Here is a 13,017-nt window from a genome sequence, read left to right on the forward strand (position 1 = left end):
ATAAATTTCCTTCATTAATTATGTTCAACATTATTGGTTTTTGCATCTAGAATTCATGGATGGAAGCATTCTTGTGTGATACATGTTAACATTTTGGATGTCTATCTCCATATTCATTGAATAAAGTGTTATTTATTGCTCTATCTTGGATGAGGCTTTCATTAATCTTGGAATTATGGTGCGTTTTTCAAGATGAGTATGTATAGCTTTGCTATATATATATATAAATTATTGTACAGGCTAGTAGATTTTGCCAAAAGTGTCGTTAAATTGTTGGATGTAAAAATAAAGTGATTGAACACGATGAAACATGAACTTTATTATTACAGTATTACAGTAAACTAGTTATTTCATAAATAATGATGGATGAGATCATTGATGAGTATCTTTGAATGCCTAAACATTGACAAGACACATATAAAACATAATATACATAATGTTGTTATCTATTTCTTAAAGCATAGTTCCTTCAACCATTTTTGTCTCATCGCCCCCTTCTTCAGAAATTTTTTTCTCCCATCGCTCCCAATGCAATCTAACCCATAATATCCTATGTTATACCCGTATCGCTCCCCCCGGAACATTCTCCCATGTTGGTAATCTGTGCCTTAAAGCATCTAGTTTTGATCTAGGTCAAGTTGCTTAATATTAAGCTCTAAGCTCTAAATAGACATAATTTAAATACAGATCTTCTCTGGAGAATGAAACTTTGTCAAGAGTTAGTACTTAAATTCTTGTTGCCATCATCTTCTTCACTGAAGTCTTCTATACTTCCTCCAGCAAGTGGTACAAATTGTCCATTCAGAAAGGGCCACCGATCAAATAATTCAATACAAGAGCCAGCATTCATCAGGCCTAACATGAAATAAATAAAACTAGTGAATGATTCATATTTTTCTGTCTTTGTAGAGCTATTTATATCTTTACAATCTGATGTAGTGCTTGTTCTTTTAGAATGGGTTCTCATCCTGTTGTGTTCTATGGACCCTCTTCGCCATTAAAATTAAGTCCAATGACTCTCTTCTAGCAAAACGAAGACCACAGACCCCTCTACTGTATAATCTTTAGTATAAAGCAATGTATAACAAACAGCGAGTTAATTGTTTTCTCATTCAAGTTCTCAATCCCCTTGAAATCTGAAAAAAAGAGAGATGGTGAATCTTTACTTCAGCGCTTCACGCCACAGCGCGTGAAGCGTGGGTCGTGTGTCTAGTGGTGTAGATCAGTGATTCTTAACCTTTTTTTGCCCGTGGCCCCCTTTGGACCATATTTTTTTTCTCGTGGCTCCCCTGTTTTACCCAGAGTCTTCAACTCTCATCTAAAAGCAAGATCTTTTGTACGTATTGAAATGATTTTTTCAGTGAATTTACACTGAACGAAAATTTTGCAAAGCAAATTGGCCTCCACTGACCACTGGCCTAGAATTTATTGATCTCCCCGCTTGTCCGACTTCTATCAGGATCAACAACAATATCTATTGTATCTAATTCTATCTATCAACATCATGATCCCCCCCCCCCCCCCAGCAAAGTAGTAGTATGCTATGGTAGCCCATAGTTAGCTGGAAATAAACTTCCTACATATTTCCTATTTATTTTCAAAATTGATTGTACTATACATATGGTGGGGCCACTTATGGACATGAGATCCCGGGCATGACCCCTCACAAGAGTGGGACTGACAGAGATGCAGCCCGGGGCCTGATATGGTTTTCATAATTTTTTGTTTTTCACACTATAAATTTAATGTAGAGAAGGGGTCTGTGAAAAATCTAGCGAGGACCTACGAAAAACCCCATCCTAGGGAACTTGATGCAAAATGTAGACCATGCCCTTAGACGGCCCTGGTTTTATGGGTGGTTTTGTTGGATTCTTTAAGTGTATATTCACTAATATAAAACCCTCATTTCTTCACACCTTAATTTTTCTTCTCAGCTCTCTGCAGCTCTCCAAACCACCTGTCATGGCCCCTCTCTCCATTTCTTTCCGTGGCCCCCTTGAAGTATCCCAGTACCACTAGGGGGCCATATGGCCCCCGGTTGAGAACCACTGGTGTAGATGGTGGTAGCATTCTTGCCCGGTTTGCAAGAGGGCCTGAGTTCTAGTCCCGGCGGAGACCAGATGACTTTTCTTTCCGAGTTCACCTCGGCACAACATCCAGAAAATATTTGTTTCCTTGATATCTTGGGCTGAGAAAAAAAAGCCATCTATTTTTTGCCACTTGAGTTTCTCTTGCCCTGTGATTAGTTGCAGCATTTATATTAACTCAATAAACTCTAAATTTAACTCTAATGATTTAAATAGCCTATGTCAGTGTATCTCAAAGTGCATCGTGGCTACTTAGGGCGTCGCCAACTTTTGTCAGGGACGTCGTCGTGACGAACTGGAAATATGATTTGTGTGTCTATTTATGCTTTGAAGGAGGCCATTTATAAGTAGAAATGTCTACTAAATTATTCTGGGGAGCTGCAGATGAACCATGAATTCGGCAAGGGAGCCGCGAAAGAAAAAAGTTAGAGAACCACTGTCCTATGTGTAAAAACCTGCACTCAGATTTTCTCCAATGAACTAGTGTGCCGTGACGTTCACGTCCTTTCGTAACTGGGCCTTTAAGCACCACCTCCTAGAGATAGAAGTCCTCTGCACTGTTTACCATAAACATCATTTATACTACCTAGCAAGTTTGTCACATTTTGAAACACAGCATCCTATTTCGTTTCTTCTTATTTTATCGTAGAATCTTCCTGATTGGCTCACAAATACCGCATAGTGATTGGATGTGGGGCATAAAAACCGCCAATTCTGAGACCGATCATTTCTTTTCCTCACAACGATGATACTGGAATGAGCAGGGAATTTTTTCCCCCCTGAATATTCTGAGGGAAAATGGACTACTTATTGACGTCACAAGCGGACTGCGGAGGCCTTCTATCTCTAGGAGGTGCTGCTTTAATTCCGTTTATGTGAACGTCACGCGCCATATATACAGTTGTATATAACTTCCAAGATAGCTAATATGAAGGAACGTCGCGTCATATGAGTTGATTGGATTAAAATAATAACTGAATGAATATCTGTTAAACTCTTGGTTACTTCTTATCACTCAGTAGGCACCTCAGCAAAGTTTAGCAATTTTCTGAGAGTCGCACTTCATAGTTTGAAAATTAAAATGCGTTTTGTATAGTGTTGAATGTGAATTTTACATAATTTATTTAGCTGAACACATTTATTTATAAATGTCTTATTTTAGGATGCGGGTCTTCCGCGCGAAGCTCGTGACGTCACTGAAGGCCATTTCACATATAGCCAATGGATGTGCTACAAAAAACGATATAGATGACGCATGTGTCGACTTGATATATCTAGTGACTATAGGCGAGATTAAGACGCCTTCATATAAAGGGGTTCCAGGCGAGAGATGACTTTTTCAGTGACGTCACGAACCTCACGCGGGGACCTTCTGCTATAGATGGTGTTGGTCAGACTCATGGTTAGAATTGGTGTCTCTTATTGCTGATGTAGAGAAAAACTTCCATGCTCTTTGTTATTTTATTTGAATATATCGGTGTTCAAAATCCATACTTAAAATTTCTTAAAAAATGTTCGATTGTATGCGTAACATATACTTACGTTGCATCTGTTCTGTCCGATGTGCCAGTGATTTTTTTCGGTTCAAAGGCTTGAAATGGAATTGGAGGAGTGCTAAGCTTCCTACTGCAGATAATAGAGCAAAAAATGCCGCAACACCACAAGCGATAGGCAAACCTTGGGCATTACCCAAGAAACCAAAAGCTGCAACTCCTAAAAGACGACCTGCAACAGAATATAAAGTATTCAAAATAGATTTTTTGCTTCCTACATTCGTCTTCCCTCGTACATAAAGAGTTTTATTTTTACATCTTACATTGCTCTCTACTATTTATCATTTACTTGATTATTTTGAAGATAGAATTGGTAAGTTCATCTCATGACCTAATAGAATTATTACACATATTCGTACTAAATATAATATGTACTTTATCAATATACAGGGTGATTCAGAAAAACATCTTTAAACTGAAAGGGCAATCCAGGCAATTACGACAACAATCCAAAATCACATAGGAACATAGTATGTTTCTATATGATTGTGGAATATTATCGTATGCCTGAATTGTGCTTTCAGTTTGACGATGTTTTTCTGAATCACCCTGTATATTGATGAAGTACATATTATATTTAGTACGAATATGTGTGCTGTTAAACTCACCTGAGGCGAAATGAAGAACATGCAATAAGCAATGCAAAGCCACTTGGCGCTCTATGTTGCCTAGTGCCAGAGCTCGCTTACCCCTATTGCAGATGCTGACCCAACCTATAGGTAATGCAACGGCTTTCATAGCCTCGAATGGAAGTGGCCACCACAGTCGAAAGTTCACCGACGATTCCACGAAGAACGAGATGGCAGTCAATCGGATCGCATGGAATGCGAAGGCCATGATTATAAGTTGGGTGTCGCCGATACTCTGAAATAGATTCGCAGCCATGATGATGAACGGTAAGCTGCATCCGAAACAAAGCGTTTCTCCGAGGCCCAACATCCAATAACTGTACCCCATATCCTCTAATATCCAGGGCGTAAAAACCTACAGAAGCAAATCGAAAATATACGAGTAATCTATATATATAAAATTGATTTTCTGTGTGTCTGTGTGTGTGTGTGTATGTTCTCTATACAAATTTACAATTTTAGATCGATCGTCGCCAAATATATAAAATTGATTTTCTGTGTGTCTGTGTGTGTGTGTGTATGTTCTCTATACAAATCTACAATTTTAGATCGATCGTCGCCAAATTTTGCATATATACCAAATGGAACCCGACTTGAACGATAGGCTACTTTAAAATTTCGTCAGACCAGGGCAAATGCCCCAAATGGGCAAAAAACTGTCCGGCAACAATGGTTTTTGGGCCTCAACAATCACTTTCCGAACGTTTACTTTGGTTACCGTGGTTCCCTAGCGATGAGTTTCAGACGTGTTTATGTCTTTACAATGGTTTGTCACTTCTTTGATGCTGCCAGTTATGCCTTTATAATGGTTTGCCACATTTTCAATACTCTCAGTAATGAGGCTTTTTGAATAGACGTCATAATCATCACCATCATCGCTTTGAGGGTCAGGAAAAGGGTGATCCTCATAGAAATCACTATTAAAATTGCCGATTTAACTGCATAAATACGGAAATTTAGTGGGGGGGAGGGTTTCCTGCCACATCAATAATTTTAAAAATTAAATTGAATTCTCGATTTTTGAAATATTGAATTCACTTGGAGATACGAAGCCCAGAAAATTAAAAATATGAATAATTTGCCGGATCTACTTTTGAGTTGGATATCCATGTAATAACATTGATTTCAACTTTTTATTTATATCTTCCCAATCATGAAAATTAATGTCTCCGTATTGTCTTTTGATATTTATTTGCTTAAATTCATATAGTTTAGGATGTTTTTAAAATTAGTTTTGGGGCCTGTAAAGTGCATCGAAAAAATTCCACAGCTTTAATTAAGCATTTTTGGAAGCTGAAACAGGCAGAAATAGATAACTTGAAGTTCAGGGGGGAGGGAATCGAAATATTTAACACCCATAAAAAAACACGGGGGGGGGGGGGGGGCTATTCATTTCTACGTTTTTTTAAATTTAGATTTGTTTATTTCATGAGTCGCGCAGGACGTCGCCATATTGGTTATCTTTAGACACGGTTTGCATGTCCCTCAAAGAAAGAGGGAGATATCAAATGATCCAAAAAAGCCCCATTGAAGAAAACCCGGGCAGCGCCGGGTATTGTAGCTAGTATAAAATATTGATCGTAAAGTTATTCACTTAAATGCATAGGCAGAAACTCGTATTGGGCTTATGCCCTCTCCGAATATATGCTAATATCTCTATGATATCTATAAAAATATTGTAGTTTGAGGCCTACCCTCCCAAGTGTTTTTGAGCTTTCTCAAGATATTCCCTAGAACTTTAAGCAAATGCTTGAATACAGTAAATAATTTTCAGTTTGACGATGTAGTTCTGCCGAGACAATTGGGGCACTTGCCCTAGGCTCCTTCAGTTTGGACGAAAATTCGAAAAACCATACATTTACTGACTATTTATACATCCTTTTTTCCTCATTCACAGGACCTTTAATTTCTGCTTTTCCTGGGACCTCGTGTGAAAGTCGGACCTGGTCCCTTGATTATTCATGTTCTGATTTTTGCCGAATGGAAGACTGAAAGTTTTCAGTAGTTATTGTTGATGAATATTCTGTCGCCATTGAAGTCGTATTATAAAGCAAACTTAAGGGAAAGTGGTAATTATATTAGCCACTTACTTGTGAAAAGCCCCAGAATGATCCGAGCAGTATAGCGACGGCCACCGTGAAGCAAGCTTCGGTCCAGTCCCACCAGAAAGACCGAATCAGCTCAGGCGTGGGTGGGACATCAGATGACTCGAACCTGTTGCTTTCGGGAATCACCTTCAGAGGAACGATAAGCAGTACGGCACAAGCAATTAGCAGAAATGCTACTGCGATAAGGAACGCCGGTGTAAAGTCATGGCTTCCAGATCCTCCGCTGCTATTCCAGCTGCTATAATAGTCTACAAGGGCCCCAACGAAAGGTGACCCGCACATTAAAGTAGCCGCGGAAAATATCCGCAAACGATCGTATTGCAAGGGTCTTCCAGTGCAGCTAACTATGTCCAAAATATCCAAGAGGCAGAGGGTCGACATCATAAATCCATCCGCGAGACTTCGCAGGCATATGTAAGACCAGAAAGTTTTACTTGGATCTCCGATGGTATCGTGACAAGACTGTGACTCGGTGTACTTGTGAGTGTTTGGTTCATTCTCGGTGATCCCTAACATGCACCTGAATATGCAGGAGGATATTACTCCGGGTGAACGACAAGATATGTCGTCGTACGGTTTACCGTCCAGGAACAAGGCCTCTTGTTCTTTTATAGGCTTGTAGTCACAGACGTTGATTGCAGCCATCTTTTGACTGTTCGATGATTTTACGGAAGTAGTGACAAATTCCGACAGCGAGACATTTTTCTGCTCGAAAGACGTCCATTCATCTAAAGCGACGTGGAATTTAAGGACTCTCGGTTCGAAGCTCTTGTGATGGATAACGCATAGGTGCCTATCCCTCGAATTGGATTCTGTCGGCATCGTCCTGAAGCATATATGGAGAGGCTGGGCTGTATATTCCCTGGAACTGTTACTTCTTGGACACAGCTCCTGACAGTGTGATAACGTGAAACTCACTTTACCAGGCCAATTCTCTACAGCCTGTTGACAAGTGACAAAGTTCTTGCATTTCTCCATTCTGAAAGTAGCAGTCTCGACATGAAGACCGTCTCTCGTGGACGACACTCTGCATTCGAATTCCGCTAGCGGCCTCCTTGGTATACTCACCACACGTGGAACTGACAGAAGACTTCCATAGAAGATAGCAGTCAGTAATAGTGATGCACAAAGCAGCCACTTGTAAGTAGTCATTTTCTCACCTAAAATTGAAAATGATGGTAGTGAAATTCGATTTTGGAATTCATCATCAATTCGATTCGATTAATTAATTAATCGAATCGCATTCGATTTAGCAATGAAAATGCTTAGCTGGATATTCTTACTGATTACGAGAAACTGGGACGTCCGCCGTGGTCCAGTTGCTCCGGAGATGAGCGATTTACCACTTGTCATCGTCATCATTAGAAGTGGCAAGAGGCAGCTGAGGATTCCTGAAGCCGCGTGTACGCAAACTGCACTCAGAATCGTTCCTAGACCGAGTGAACGCATGTGTACGCTGAGAAAAGGAGCAAGGGACGAAACGCCTGTTGGAACGAAAAATATCTATTGTAATTATGTGGATATAGGCGTGCAACATTTCGAATTATAATTATACGGAACTCATTTTGATTTTTCGATATAATTTTCATACAATGAGAAATATCACTCACCAGCAAACACCAAACAGTTCATGCAAAACAGAGCACAGTTCGATGTCTTCCAAACCATTTTAATTTGTCAACCTGAAATTTTCAATGTAAATTGGTACATATGTTCGTTGAAACGAAATTCTCTCAAAATTTACAGAGAAATCTCCATGAATGACCACTTCCAAGGAACGACTTTCTGAGGCGTGTTCTGAGCGATCTAAAGCCTTAGGTGTATCCATCCTAAAATAATTAAATTTCAGGAACGTCTTAATGAAGGGATGGAGAAAATTTTTCGAAGGCCGATATTATTTTCGTTCCGATAATTTTTGTACAGTAGAGAAATGCGCATGAATATTGCTTGAAATAGAGAAATTTTTGTGCTAGGACTTGCGCTGCCGTCTATCAAATAAAAGTAGAACTATCTATCCTAATTCTCAAAATAAAATGGTAGCTGGTTGTGAATCGATGCGCAGTACAAAAATGAACAACGTATACTAAGAATTTGTAAATTTTTTATTTGTTGCATACGGTGTAAATTTTTTTTTTTTTTTGCATCAAAATACTGGTTCCGACGTTTTTACATTTGTCGCAAAATAACTTTTTGTAAACACTTAAAAAACATAGTAACCGATATTTTTCGGCGGACAGAATTTACATCAGTATGCAGAATGAAAATAAGTATATTATATATGATGTGTATTTTTTCATGTTGAATATCGTTTTAAAATCATTTTTTAACGGGCATATTTCAAGAATAATAACAGATGGGGTTTTTGTTTTTATTCAATAGGTGACAGCAGGGCTCCTACCCTAACAGTGTTTCTCGCATTTATAATAGCAAGGTATAAATATGAAACATTTATACAGAAGATTAGGGTATTTTCTTTCTTTTTTTCGCTTTTCGCAAATTATTTCTTATTTATGTCGGTTCACGAAAACGTTCACTTAATTTTTCAGCGGTCTGCAATGAACATTTGGTAATTTTTGTCGCACCACGTTCATTTTCCTGCACACAAGGGCTAATTAGACTGGGACCTATAATTTAATTCCGATTCCGAACGCCAGTGTTTTTTTGTGCTCACCGAGAGGTTGGTGCGTTAACACCTCGATGTGGGACTCTCATAGGTAGTAATCTTTTTCTGTGGTCGCTGTTTTTGTTGTACCCTGCCAGAAAAGTTTCTGACGAGGACGAATTGGGTATCGAATACGCGATACCTTTAAACATCCTTTGGTACTGCAGGCGAGTATCTTATCGCTCTGCAAGGGCGTACCCAGGATCTGAACTAGGTGGTGGGGGCAACTCATCGATGCTAAATTGATACGTCTGTGCTGTGTACCAATTACTACACTTTAACTTCTCTTCTGGGAGGAGGGGGCAGCTGCCCCCCTCTGCCCCTCGCTGGGTACGCCCATGCCGACCTAGCGCGTAACTACAATTAGTAATTCTTAGAAACACAAGAAGCATTAGCACACCGGTGATTGATTATTACGAGCAAAAAAGATAACAAAACGTCAAGAAGTCGTAAGAAGTCAACAAGGAAGATTTCCTTTAGTCTTGCATATTGATAATGATTACTTATAGGGGAAAATTGAATGGTTCAATATTAACTTCAAAACATACAAAAGAAAAAAAAAATTTCCTAAAAAAATTGATAACATAAAGGGAAGTCCCGATAACCATAAACGAATTTTTTTGTATGTTATGACATTGGTCCGTCCCGAACTTAGCGAAAGTGATAACAATACTCGAATGATAACATTGTCTGTGATTTTAATAAGCGGTGTTAAATGTATGATCTGTTTCTAACAATAGGTGTCTGAATGCTTTAGACTTGTGGTTGCTCAGCTTGAGCATCACAAGCAAGAAATTCTCATTTTTTCCCTCGATTCTGAGGGCGCTCAAACTTGTTCTATACAATAATGTGGGTGCTGTGCAGCACCCACGGCACCCCTGGCTCCGATGCGTCACTGTTCGTAATTACACATATCTACTAGACGCAACTAAGGCAAGTGGTAACCAGCATAATATCAAGATGACAAAATACAGTAAAAACCTTTCTTTTGCGGTCACTGACGGGACAAAAAAAAATCTGTTCGTAAAAGAGGGGAGTGATCGTTAATCAGGAGTCTGAATTGCATACTTTTATTATAAATGGTGAAATTAGTTTTTGGCTACAACAGAGGGGTGACCGCATCTGAGGGAGGGGTGTTCGTTAAGAGGGGGTTCTACTGTAATAATTAGAGCCCTGAAGTTCAGACAAAATGCAACAAATGCCTTTTTTTTGCTTATTTTTGCACTTTCTTTGCAAATGTTTTTTTACGTTTGCCTTCCGTAAATGCCTATTTCGACATTTTTTCTATGTTTTTTCGTATGTTTTAGAGATTTAGATATTTTTAGCATTGACAACATTTTCCTTTTTAAAATCTCCTCTTAATATTTATTCTCATCAGCAACCCCGGTCCTATATAAACGCATAATGGAGTAATTGCCCGAGAGACAAGAAAATTGGTGATTGACAGTTAAAAGTGACTAAGACTTTTCATCTCAGCTATACATAGCTTTCAGATCATCACCGTACCGTCGAATTCCCATCAAGATGTATGTGAGATTTCTAGACGAAAGCAACCCATATATGAGAAAAGTTTAGAATGAACTAGGAGTTTGTTTCTCCGCATGCTTCACGCAGCATGTCTTTCTCATACATTGCCGAACATTTTAAATGAATAACTGATCGATACCTGCATCAACAGGGTGGGTTGGAGCTGATAGTCCTGGAAATAATGATTTTGTAAATGATTTCGTATGAAAACGTTGCACAGTTGAATCCCGTTATAACAAACTCCAAGAGACCGGAGGAATCGCTTCGTTATGAAGGATGTTCCTATGTAAAATTATCTGGGAGGGGGCTGATCCTTCAGATAAGTTTACATAGGAATAATGCAAAAACCTGGAATTCCATTATAACGAAATTTCGTTATAACGAAGTGATTTCTCCGGTCTCGGAGTTCGTTATAACGGGATTCGACTGTATATGTTAGCTAATTACATATCAATTATTCCATTAACTCGAACTTAGACATAACCCTAAGCGAGAGATCACTAATACTTTTTTTTTTTGACGTAATAATATCAACATAGTTAATAATATATTTGTTATAATCTATTATTGAAACAGTAGATTCAGTGAGTGCATCCAGTTTTCTAGTCAGGTTTTAAGCCCCTTAAAATCGTAGCTTTCAGTTACTTTCCCTTTTTCCCATTAATTATAAATGCCTTTCTTTAGTGCCTATTTAAGGCATTTTTAGTGCCGTTCGCCTGTCTATTTTGGCCATTTTTAGTGCCTAAACTTCCGGGCTCTAGTATATATATATATAAAAAGAAGTAATAATAAGAAAATCGATAAGAACTCACCGTGAAGATCAAAGACACAAACAATCGACAATCGATTCTTCGACATAATACAAATGAAATAAATAAAAAAAAGAATATCAGGATGCCATCTTAGAACAAAAAGATTTGAAGATTCATCTCTCGGAACCGAGTCCAGAGAAGGTTCCACTTGTTTACCAAGGACAAAACTAATCGGTGCCGCAGCTGCACCATCTGTTCCATTTTATTATTCTTCACCCAAAGTATATTCTTATTCATTTTTTCCCCCCTTTTACCGTCTTAGTCTCTTTCTAGTTTCATCATTTTTCTTTTCGCCCAAGACTAGCTTTAACGCGGCCAGTGATAGGTAGAGAGCGAGAGAGAGAGAGAGAGAGAGAGAGAGAGAGAGGGCTATTCAATATTACGAACAATATCCAAAGTGAAAGGACGTGCTTTCTTTGATAGTTTTCCTGATGAGATTTGGAATCACCTCAATACGTTATTCGATTGGCGGTAAATGGCGAGTCCCGCCATCTTCTCTATTTTGTTCTTCGAGATCAGTTTTAGCGATACGTGAACTATTTATATAAATATGTATAGGATCCTCCTCCGCAGAAATAGAGATAAATGATGATATTAAGTATAACGTTGGAAATGAGAACTCGTATGTTCAAAAAAATATATATATTCCTGATATAGTTTTAAATTTTATTGGATTAGTAAAAACTGGGGGCAGATGACAGCACTACACATAACAAGCATTACACAGAAACAAACTTTACGTCAGGTTGCACTACACGTACACGCACATTCCCGCATGTACCGATTCGTTGGGGGGTTCCGCGGGGGGAGGGGGGTTCATGTGTGGTGTAGCAGTAGTAGGTAGGGGCTCGGGGATCCATGATGTTCTTAAGTCAGCCACCTCGTTGGGCAATTTGCCTGTTGTGGCGTTGTATTTGTATTTGTATTTGTATTTGTATTAGAATGTTTTTTTTTATAGATATTTGTATTTTGAATGCAATGTGTTTTCAACGCGAATATATACAGTAATATACCCCACAGATATTATTTCTTTCCTTTATTCTGAAACCATTTCGTTGATTAATTCTGAAATAATTTCGTTCATTAATTCTGAAATCCTTTTTTTCATTAATGCTGAAATCATTTCTTTCGTTAATTCTGAAATCATTTCTTTTATTAGTTCTGAAACCATTTGTTTCCTTAATTCCAAAATAATTTCATTCATTAATTCTGAAATCATTTCTTTCATTGATTATGAAATCATTTCTTTCCTTATTTCTGAAGTAATTCGTTTCATTAATTCTAAAATAATTCGTTTCATTAATTCTAAAATAATTCATTTCATTAATTCTAAAATAATTCGTTTCATTAATTCTAAAATAATTCGTTTCATTAATTCTAAAATAATTCGTTTCATTAATTCTAAAATAATTCATTTAATTAATTCTAAAATGATTCGTTTCATTAATTCTAAAATAATTCATTTCATTAATTCTAAAATAATTCATTTAATTAATTCTAAAATGATTCGTTTCATTAATTCTAAAATAATTCATTTCATTAATTCTAAAATAATTCATTTCATTAATTCTAAAATAATTCGTTTCATTAATTCTGAAACCATTTCTTTCCTAAATAATGAAATTAAGTTATTTTATTT

At 37.8% G+C, this 13,017-nt stretch overlaps 1 protein-coding gene across 1 annotated transcript; it reads right to left on the reverse strand.

Annotated features, from left to right (window-relative positions):
- Window positions 1–296: 296 nt before the first annotated feature.
- LOC149087098 (uncharacterized) lies at window positions 297–11,547 on the reverse strand. Its single transcript, XM_089231344.1, has 7 exons — window positions 11,379–11,547; window positions 7,988–8,059; window positions 7,661–7,861; window positions 6,360–7,537; window positions 4,249–4,624; window positions 3,630–3,812; window positions 297–855 (listed from the first exon to the last, which is right to left on the reverse strand). The coding sequence occupies exons 2-7, from the start codon at window positions 8,043–8,045 to the stop codon at window positions 713–715; spliced, it is 2,139 nt and encodes a 712-aa protein (XP_089087470.1). The 5' UTR covers window positions 8,046–8,059; window positions 11,379–11,547; the 3' UTR covers window positions 297–712.
- Between the last annotated feature and the right edge of the window lie 1,470 nt (window positions 11,548–13,017).

This window comes from Pholcus phalangioides, unplaced genomic scaffold (genome assembly GCF_987345545.1).
Source record: "Pholcus phalangioides strain wild (caught in Gottingen) unplaced genomic scaffold, Ppha-v1.0 ptg000004l_1, whole genome shotgun sequence".
Lineage (NCBI taxonomy): Eukaryota > Metazoa > Arthropoda > Arachnida > Araneae > Pholcidae > Pholcus > Pholcus phalangioides.